The sequence below is a fragment of the Podarcis pityusensis genome (genome assembly GCF_964106645.2).
Source record: "Podarcis pityusensis genome assembly, chromosome: 13".
Classification (NCBI taxonomy): domain Eukaryota; kingdom Metazoa; phylum Chordata; class Lepidosauria; order Squamata; family Lacertidae; genus Podarcis; species Podarcis pityusensis.
Window position 1 is genome coordinate 53,978,880 of NC_138038.1, and position 9,705 is coordinate 53,988,584.

The 9,705-nt window shown below is 51.3% G+C and overlaps 1 protein-coding gene and 1 long non-coding RNA gene across 3 annotated transcripts; one reads left to right on the top strand and one right to left on the bottom strand.

Annotated features, from left to right (window-relative positions):
- Window positions 1-393: 393 nt before the first annotated feature.
- LOC308462365 (rhomboid-related protein 4-like) lies at window positions 394-3,111 on the bottom strand. 2 transcript variants are annotated; one of them, XM_080980043.1, is made up of 3 exons: window positions 2,699-3,111; window positions 2,163-2,298; window positions 394-570 (listed from the first exon to the last, which is right to left on the bottom strand). In XM_080980043.1, exons 1-3 carry the CDS (start codon window positions 3,054-3,056, stop codon window positions 501-503), a joined length of 564 nt encoding a protein of 187 aa, XP_080836169.1. In that variant the 5' UTR covers window positions 3,057-3,111; the 3' UTR covers window positions 394-500. The 2 variants fall into 2 exon arrangements, with proteins under 2 accessions (XP_080836169.1, XP_080836168.1); XM_080980042.1 differs by having other exon boundaries at window positions 2,163-2,304.
- Window positions 3,098-7,525, top strand: LOC308462427. Its single transcript, XR_013979146.1, has 3 exons — window positions 3,098-3,561; window positions 5,462-5,522; window positions 7,045-7,525. It is a non-coding gene; the product is annotated as an uncharacterized lncRNA (long non-coding RNA).
- The last annotated feature ends 2,180 nt before the right edge of the window (window positions 7,526-9,705 follow it).

Genomic DNA, 9,705 nt, shown 5'->3' on the forward strand with positions numbered 1-9,705 from the left:
AACCTGGCGCGGGGGCAAATGTTGCCTTCGGCCTGGACCTCCCCAGGCTCCCACCCGTTGCTGGCCTTGTCCTCCCCCTGGGCGCTTTCTGCTCACCTGCATGAGCCACAAGGGACCCCTAGGGGTCATCCATCCCAACCCCCTGCAACGCAGAATGGAGAAAGAGGGAGGTGGAGGAACCTCTCAAAGGTTTGCACTGCTGGCCCACCTATTGGCGCAGAAGGGAGACTGGACAATGGTTGACCTGCTCTGGACACTTGCCGCCACCATGCGGCCCCTGGCAGGTTGCCAACGTGGCCCTCGGACAGGAAGCCTGCTCTGGCTGAGTCAGCTTTCCCTTTTATGAACCTGCCAGGCGCTGCTGGATTCAGGAATCACTTGAGGAAGAAGGGAGAGAGGGAGGGCAGGTTTATTGAGTTGGTGGGTGGGGGGCCGGCACTGATGGCTCCTGCGGGTGGTGGGTGGTGGTCTTCCTCCAGAGGCTCACATCTTCAGTCGCCCTAGTTCAGAGGGACAGCGGAGAGGGCCAACCCAGCCAGTATCCCAGAGACGTGGCCGGTGAGAGAACTCCTGGAGGATGGAGAAGTGGACATATAACCTCAAGGTTAGATTAGGCTAGACTGGTGACTGGGAGCGACCGCCGAGACCATATAACACTGGTCCTGAGAGACCTGCATTGGCTCCCAGGACGTTTCCGAGCACAAATCAAAGTGTTGGTGCTGACCTTTAAAGCCCTAAACGGCCTTGGTCCAGTATATCTGAAGGAGCGTCTCCACCCCCATCGTTCAGCCCGGACATTGAGGTCCAGCGCCAAGGGCCTTCTGGCGGTTCCCTCGCTGCGAGAAGCCAAGTTACAGGGAACCAGGCAGAGGGCCTTCTCGGTGGTGGCACCCGCCCTGTGGAACGCCCTCCCTTCAGATGTCAAAGAGAAAAATAACTACCAAACTTTTAGAAGACATCTAAAGGCAGCCCTCTTTAGGGGAGCTTTTAATGTTTAATAGGTTATTGTATTTTACTGTTTTGTTGGAAGCCGCCCAGAGTGGCTGGGGAAACCCAGCCAGATGGGCGGGGTATAAATAATAAATTATTATTACTGCAACACGGGATACGTGGGGCTGCCCCAAAGGCTGTTCAGAAACATCCAGCTGGGGCAGAATTCGGAAGCCAGGTTTCTCACTGGGGCAAGGCGGCTTGAGCATATAGTACCGACCCTGGCCTGGCCATCACATAGAAGGCAGAGCAAGCTTGTTTTCTGCTGCTCTGGAGAGCAGGACTCGAACTCGCAGCATCGAGATTCTGACTAAACCCCAGGAAGTGCCACCTGACAGCAAGAGCTGTTCAAAAGCGGAACAGGCACCCACAAGAGGTGGGTGGCTTCCTTGGAGGCTTATAAGGAAAAGGTTGGGTGTCCACCTGCCGTGTGTGATCTAGCTGAGATTCCTGCTTTGCAGCGGGTTGGGCTGGATGACCTCAGGGGATCCCTTCCGACTCTACCGTTCTATGAGGACGAGGCTTTGCCCCATGCCCCTGCCCCACCTGCACTAAGCCCTGGGGGTCTGTCCAGTCGCCAGCTGGTGGTTCCCTCAGTTATTCTGCACCTCGCTGTTTGCCCCAGGCTGCAAAAAGTATTGTGCCAGCCTTGCACCTACAGGAGAAGACACACACACACTATGACTCAGCCTCTCCTTCCTGTGACTCAAGCTGCTTCTAGGGGAAAGAGCTCACAGCACAAGCTCATCACAGAATCATAAAACCGTAGAGTCGGAAGGGGTCCCCTTGCGGCCACCTAGCCCAACCCGCTGCTTGCAATGCAGGGACCACAGCTCAAGAACCCCTGGCAGGTGGCCAGATGGCCTGTTTTTTTAAATCTTAAGGAGAATTCTGCAGCCGCAGATGGGTAAAGGCCAAAGGTGGCTTCTCTGCTTTTCCTGCAGCGGAGAGTTCCACAGTTTAACTATGCGACCTCTGTGCTGGGATTCTGCCCTAAGCGAGTAGAGGAAATGGAAAGCGGCGATGACAAGAGTGCCTCTGAGCGTGTCTAGAGTGTTGGAACGACCTCAGAAGAGGGGACTGGAATCTTCTACCTCCCACTTGGGGCAGGAATGCTGGCTCCCTGCTGCTTGGGTTTCTTTCCCCTTCCCTGACTCGCATCCGGGGCTTACCTGGGATAAAGGATGGCCAGGAGGAGGCATTCCAAGACGCAGAGCCACCTGGTCGTGACCGTGAACCCGCTGGACATCGTTGCCACAGGGACGGATTCCACTTGCCTGCCCATGGCTTCCAGGGAGAAGAGGACCCCTGCAGCTTGGAAGGAGGGAGAAGATGGAGGAGCCACGTCAAAGGAGCATCTGACCTCTGCCTCTGGACACAGGCCCTTTCACAGAGACGATTCAGCATTGCGGCGCGGGGCGGGGTTGGACTAGATGTCCTTTGGAGGGCCCTTCCATCTCTTAAAACCCCACGTCTGAAATCTGCAGGAGCTTTTCAAGAGGAGATATGGTGATAACCCTCCAGAGGTTTTTCAGCTGTGATCTCTGCATTGCGGAGGGGTGGCTAGAAAACGCCTGGGAATCCCAACTCTAAAATTTCATTGGGGGGTTGGACTAGATGAGCTTTGGGGGTACCCCCCCGACTCTCGCAGCCCTATGAGATGGAGAGCCCCGGGGGCAGCGTGTTGGGGATGGGAGAGCCAGCTCACCTGAGAAGCCGACGGCGCAGTGCTCCCTGTACCACAGGTTCCCCGTCAGTGCGGCCAGGAGGGTGTTGAGCGCCAGGTGGAAGAGCCCCCCCACGAGGGCCAAGGCCAGGAGCAGGACCCCCGTCCGCAGGCTGCCCACCTCCTGCTCCACCCCGTGGCCCAGCCACAGGAGCGTGGCCATGTTCATGAGGAGGTGGGCGGGGCCCAGGTGGTGGAAGGGGGCCAGGAAGAGTCTCTGCCACTGGCCCCGGTCCCACACCGTCCTCACGCTCAGGCAGGCAGCCCCGGGGGCATGGAGAGGGTGCCAGAAGAGGGCGAGGTTCATGCCCACCAGGGCCAGGGTGGCCCAGGGCACCATGGGTGGGGGCTGCCTGCCCCCAGGCTGGGGGCCAGGAGAGCAAGAGGAGGAATGGGGGAGGGCTCCTTCTGTGACCTCAAGGCTGATGCAGGCCTTTGCGACCTTTGACCCTCCCTCCTCCTCAATCCTAAGGGCCCCACCTGGACCAGCATCAGGACCCTTTAGGAAGACGCTGCCCCCTCTCCCCGCCCACACCCAAGGAATCCTGGGAGTTGTAGTTCCTTAAGGGCAGCTGAGAGTCTTGAGAAGACCCTCGTACTCCAATTCCCAGAGCCCCCCTGGGAAAGGGGTGGCTTGTTAAGGCAACCCCAGGGCAGGTGAAAGGCAGGACTTCTTTCTCCCTGCATTGTAGGGGGCTGGAATAGATGGCCTTTGGGGGTCCCTTCCAATTCTACAGTTCTATGGTTCTACGCAGCGCAGAGTGGAACTCCCTTCCGGGTGCCACAGTTTAAGGAGATTGACAAGCTGGAAGGTGTGCAGAGGAGGGAAAGCGAGAGGATCAAAGGTCTGGAATTTAAGCCTTATGAGGAATGGTTGAAGGAACTGGAAAAGAGGAGAGATTATAGCCATCTTCAAATACCTAGAGCAGCGGTTCTCAACCTGTGGGTCCCCAGATGTTGTTGGGACTACAACTCCCATCATCCCTAGCTAGCAAGGCCACAGCTCAGGGATGATGGGAGTTGTAGTCCAACCACATCTGGGGACCCACAAGTTGAGAACTGCTGACCTAGAGCGTATTACTACTTTCCTTTCCTCCCCCCCCCCCTTTTGAAATTTTGCACCCCTGGCAGTTTTGCGTCCAGGGCAGCAGCCCTGCAGCCCCAAACACACTGTGCCACGGGGCGTCGGAATGACAACTTTTGGAAGAGGGTGGACCTCTGCGGACTTTCAGGAAGTCTAAGAACACAAGGGGTGCTTGCTGAATCAGGCCTGTTGCAGGAATTTATGTAAAGTTTGGGGGGGCTGCCCCTCCAGCAGATATCAGGCACCTGCAGCCCACTATCAAAACCAGCACAATCACTTTTGTGACTTTTGTGACTTGTCCCCACAAAACACTTCATCACAGTTTCTTCCTGCCTATTCAAAGGGCCTTTGCTGCACAATACCAAATGTAAGAATTCACTGATAAACGTATCTATGTACTGGCTCACTGGGAAAACATCAGAAATTCATCTAGACCTGTGAGCTCAGCTCCTCAGCAGCCCCTCTGCCTGAGTGATAATCCCTGGCATCCTGATACCTGAGTGCCAGACAGGTAGCCCTTCCAGAAATAACAAACCCAGATGAAGGCAAAAGGGTGGGATTAACTTGGCTGGGAAACAGGGAAATGTAAAGATCTTTTATGTTTCACTTGATGGCTGTTTGGGGTGTGTGTTTCCTGCTACATTGGTGGAGGGCAAGGGGAGCCATGGGGCAGGGTCCAGGATGCTCAGATTCCGGCCACCAGACCTCCCCTTTCATGATGTATGAGTGATGTAGTTGGGGGGGTGTAACATGGGGATGAGCAGCTAATAAAAGTTTGGGGTCTCTTTTGTTCTGGGCTTCCATCTTGTTCCACCTGGTGGCAGGTGGGCGTCCTGTCGCGACAGTCTTCAATCAAGACCAAGCCTACTGGCTGCTGTTTTGCTCTGGTATTCCTGGCTGGTGTCCTTGCTTTTTGTCCAGATTTCTCCATTAACATCCTGCAGCAGGGAGTTCCAAAGGTTAATCCTGCGCTGCGTGAACATTCTTTTTCCTGTTCTGAATCTGCAGAGTGTTGTAAATAAAAATATGCCCTTTTCCCTTATGGGGTATCCAAGAGCCCATATAGAGTCCTTACATAGGTTCCCTATTGGTAGGAGAAAATAACAGAGGCCAACCAGAGAATATTGAGAAGCAAAGCAGCTAGTAAGCTTGATCTTTATTAATCTGTTGCAACAGGGTGCTCCCCTCACACGCAGGAGAGGAAGAGGACCCCCAAAAATGCTGTGCAAGGGCTTATAAAGACTTTTGAAATTCCCATCCTCTAGATCAAGACCACCCCCAGAAACATTATGCATTCATCACAGAAGGGGTGTAACCTAAGACCACTCCTCAGATAAGGCGGTCTAAAACAGAACATTTGCATGTTGTTTTCTCCTGTCGCTTTGTTTATTTCCTGTCTGGCAGGTTACTTGATTGGATTTCTTGGGGAGCCTTGGCAGTCTTTTGTAATGATAAGGCTCACACCCTTATTCAAACACAGATTAAGACAGGATTTGTGAAGGAAGAGACAATGGGGAGGCTTTTCCACTTTTACCATGCAGAGAAACATTTGCTCAGTTTAGGAATCAAAATGGTTCCAGGTTGGCTTTCCTGTGCTGATCTATGTACGTGTGGTTATGAACGTTGCCGTATATCTAAAACCATAAAATTCCTATCACAAGAGCTCAGCTTCATTGGACGGCCACGAGTTCGTGTATCCTGAGAGAGGGATAAAAACCTTGGGTAAGGCCTGTTCCAAAACCCTAAAGCTCCATCTAGTTTCCATCCCTTCACACTACGCCTGATGAAGCGGACTCTGCAATAGTTTATTTATGCCAGTCAGCTGGCTTTTCCTCTTCCAGATGTTTTGGACTACAACTCCCGTCAGGCCCCTGGGGCATCATATGACCACGCCAGCTGGAGCTGATGGGGAATGTAGTCCAAAACTACAGGAGCTTGCAGAAAGCTGACTCATAGCATAATAAAATGAGTTAAGTCTTTTAAGTTGTGCCACAAGGCTCATTCCTGTGACCAACACGAGTGCTGGTTTTTGTTTTTTGTTTTCCTTGAAATACACAGTCTGCTTTTCTAGGAACTTCCTCTACAGAGAAGCTTAAAACCTCCAGTTAAACAACAACCACCACCAACATCTCCTGGTGATAAAATGTAAACATACACAGAACTGGGACAGCTAAACATTGAACCGGTATATAAACAGAAAATAAAACATAAGACAGATAAGAATAAAAAAACAAGGAAAAAGAACATGCACGCCATCAAGGAAAGTAAAATTACTAAGTTTTCGGAGCTTGCGTTACTGAATCTGGATTTAAATGAGAATCAGGGCTTGGTAGAGAAACCACTAACTAGATTTCTCTTGGTGGAAGAAAATAAGGCTATAGCCACATTCTGGAAGTATTTGTGTGATGCCCCTATATAGGAAAATTGCAGTATTTGGTGATTTTTAGTTTAGAAAAAAGGCAAGTTAAGAGGCGATACGATAGAAGTTTGAAAAATTATGCACGACATGGAGAAAGTGGATAGAGGCCGTTTCCAGTTCTGGGCGCCACAATTTACGAAGGATGCTGACAAGCTGGAATGTTTGCAGAGGAGGGAGACCAAGATGATGACGGGTCTGGGAACCGAGGCTTATGAGGAATGGTTGAGGGAGTTTGGGATGTTTAGCCTGGAAAAGAGGAGGCTGAGAGGTGTAATAAACTAAAATCTGCCCTTCTTCCCTTATGGGGGACACAAGAGCCCTTATAGAGTCCTTTGCAGGTTCTCCATCGGTCGGAGAAAAGAACAGAGGCCAACCAGAGAATACTGGGAAGCAAAGCAGCTAGTAAGCCTGATCTTTATTGATCTGTTGCAACAGGGTGCCCCCTTCACACGCAGGAGAAGGAGGAGGACCCCGAACCAAGGTGTGCCCGCCCTTATATAGACATTTTAAATTGCCTGCCCTGGAGTCCAAGACCACCCCCAGAAACATCATACCTACATCACAGTAAGGGTGGTCTACAACAGAAATCTGAGTGCATTGTTTACCTCCTGTCTGGCAGGTTACCTGTTAATGCTTGCTTGATTGGATTACCTGGGGAGCCTGGCCAGTCTATTGCAATGACAAATACTTAGTTCCTGAGCCAGGTCACAGGCTCACCCTATTCATACATAGACATACCCTTAAGACAGTACATTTATGAACATTTATTATATATATATATATATATATATATATATATATATGACCTTAAATTTTTCATTTCAGAGGAGATATGAGAGCTGTCTTCAAGCATCTGAACGGCTGTCGCATGGAAGATGGTACAAACTTGTTTTCTCCTGCTCTGGAGGGTAGGACCCGAACCCATGGCTTCAAGTTACAAAGAAAGGAGATTCCGACTAAACATCAGGAAGAACATTCTGACGGCAAGAGCTGTTTGTCAGTGGAACGGACTCTCTCAGAAGGTGATGAACTCTTCTTCCTTGGAGGTTTTTAAGCAGAGGTTGGGTGGCCATCTGCCATGGATGTTTTAGCTGAGATTCCTGCATTGCATGCAGCGGGTTGGGCTGGATGACCCCTGGGGGTCCCTTCAGACTCTACGATGCTATGATTTTTCTACCTCTTACTTAACTTTGCAGCTGGCATTCAGAATCACTGCTGCCTCCAGCTGCCTTCACGGTTAGCAGCCATCCACCTCCTCCTTCCTGAATTCGCCTAACCACCCTTGCCCTGACCTAGCCATTGTGATTCACGCGATGGTCACCTCCAGGCTTGATTATTGTAACTCACTCTATGTGGGGCTGCCCTTGAGACTGACCCAGAAACTCCAGCAGGTGCAGAATGCCACAGCAAGACTCCTTACGGGGTCTTCGCCGCGAGATCACATTCACCCAGTGCTATACCAGCTGCACTGGCTCCCGGTGGAGTACAGGATCAGGTTTAAGGTGCTGGTTTTAACCTTTAAAGCCCTATACAGCCTAGGACCCTCGTACCCACGGGACCACCTCTCCTGGTATGTCCCACGGAGGACCTTACGGTCTTCAAACAAAAACATCTTGGAGGTCCCGGGCCACAGGGAGGTTAGGCTGGCCTCAACCAGAGCCAGGGCTTTTTCGGCCGTGGCCCCGATCTGGTGGAATGCTCTGTCACCAGAGACTAGGGCCCTGCAGGACTTGACATCTTTCCGCAGGGCCTGCAAGACAGAGCAGTTCCACCAGGCCTTTGGTCGAGGCACAGTCTGACCCCCCTCCTTTGGTAATCCTCACAGAACTCTAGCCCAATGGTTGGCATTAATTTGATTCTGAATTGATTTTAAAATGAATTGATTTTAGAATGCTGTGTTACTTTTATTGTTAGCCGCTCTGAGCCCGGCTTTGGCTGGGGAGGGCGGGATATAAATAAAATTTTATTATTATTAATCCCCTTCTAAAGCCACACAGCTTGGTGGCCATCGCTGTGTCTCTTGCTGGAGCGAGATGCACGGTTTAACCAGGAGCTACGTGAGAAGATCTCTTGGGGCAGCAGACCCCAGAGGTCAGCGTTGCTTTCGCGCAACACCCTTGTGTGTGTGATGGCAACACAGCAGCGCTTGCCCTGGGCCACGTGCCACGGCTGGCTGGCAACAGAAGCAGAGACTGTTTGCCCACAAACGACGAAGGATGTGCAGACAGCAGGAGGCTTTGGGTTTAGTAAACAGGGAGTCTGGTGGCACCCAAAACAACCCCCGGACCATCCTCGGCCTCCCCCAGAGAGGTGGTCTCGGGCGCAAGACTGCGACCCACCCAGTGCCTCTGGGGGAGGCCGAGGATGGGTCGAGGGGTGGAGGGAGGAGAAGGAACCGATTTTATATCAAGGAGAGGCACTTACAGGTGCTGCTGGAACAGAGCGCCAGCAACCTTTCGACAGGTGTGTGCACACCATCTCCCAGGAAGGATGCAAGGCTTGTTGAGATTTCGACGCATGAATGCGTACAGGATTTCTGCAGCAAGGGCTGGAGCCTTGTTCCCTCACTGGCTTTGCTTTGTCCGTTTGTCTGAGCACATCAACGCACCACCAAGTACTGTCCCCAAGGTGCTGCCCTCCAGGCGCCGCTGAGCTACAACTCCCATATATATTCCACTAACCCAGAAATAGTGCTTCAGGTTAAGAACTTTGCTTCAGGATAAGAACAGAAATCAGAAATCGTGCTCTGGCGGCAGCAGGAGGCCCCATTAGCTAAAGTGGTGCTTCAGGTTAAGAACAGTTTCAGGTTAAGAACAGACCTCCAGAACGAATTAAGTACTTAACCCGAGGTACCACTGTACATATATCGTTTTTTAACATATCATTTCCAACTGTCACATAACATAACTTCTTACCTTATACATTGTTTTAGACTTTCATCAACACCTCTGATGATTTTCCGTCTTTTATCACTTATTTTGCATTTCTTAATATATCTATTAAAGAAGGCTGATGGCCGAAGAATGGATGCTTTTGAATTCTGGTGCTGGAGGAGACTCTTGAGAGTCCCATGGACTGCAAGAAGATCCAACCTCTCCATTCTGAAGGAAATCAGCCCTGAGTGCTCACTGGAAGGACAGATCGTGAAGCTGAGGCTCCAAGACTTTGGCCACCTCATGAGAAGAGAAGACTCCCTGGAAAAGACCCTGATGTTGGAAAGATGGAGGGCACAAGGAGAAGGGGACGACAGAGGACGAGATGGTGGGACAGTGTTCTCGAAGTGGCCAACATGAGTTTGACCAAACTGCGGGAGGCAGTGGAAGACAGGAGTGCCTGGCGTGCTCTGGTCCAGGGGGTCACAAAGAGGCGGGCACGACTAAACGACTAAACAACAATAATTCTCTCATAGTCTTTCTTGCAATATTTCATATAATTCTCCTTACAAAACATCTTGCAATCCTACTAGCGTAATCTGCTCATTACTAT

What these genes read in the sequence shown, in the direction of transcription:
- LOC308462365 (XM_080980042.1), bottom strand. Translation starts at nt 3,056, where the DNA reads ATGGTGCCCTGGGCCACCCTGGCCCTGGTGGGCATGAACCTCGCCCTC. An exon ending in CTGCGCCGTCGGCTTCTCAG is followed by an intron (nt 2,305 to 2,698) that starts GTGAGCTGGCTC and finishes CCTCCTTCCAAG; the next exon opens with CTGCAGGGGTCCTCTTCTCC. An exon ending in CTGGCCATCCTTTATCCCAG is followed by an intron (nt 571 to 2,162) that starts GTAAGCCCCGGA and finishes TCCATCCTCCAG; the next exon opens with GAGTTCTCTCACCGGCCACG.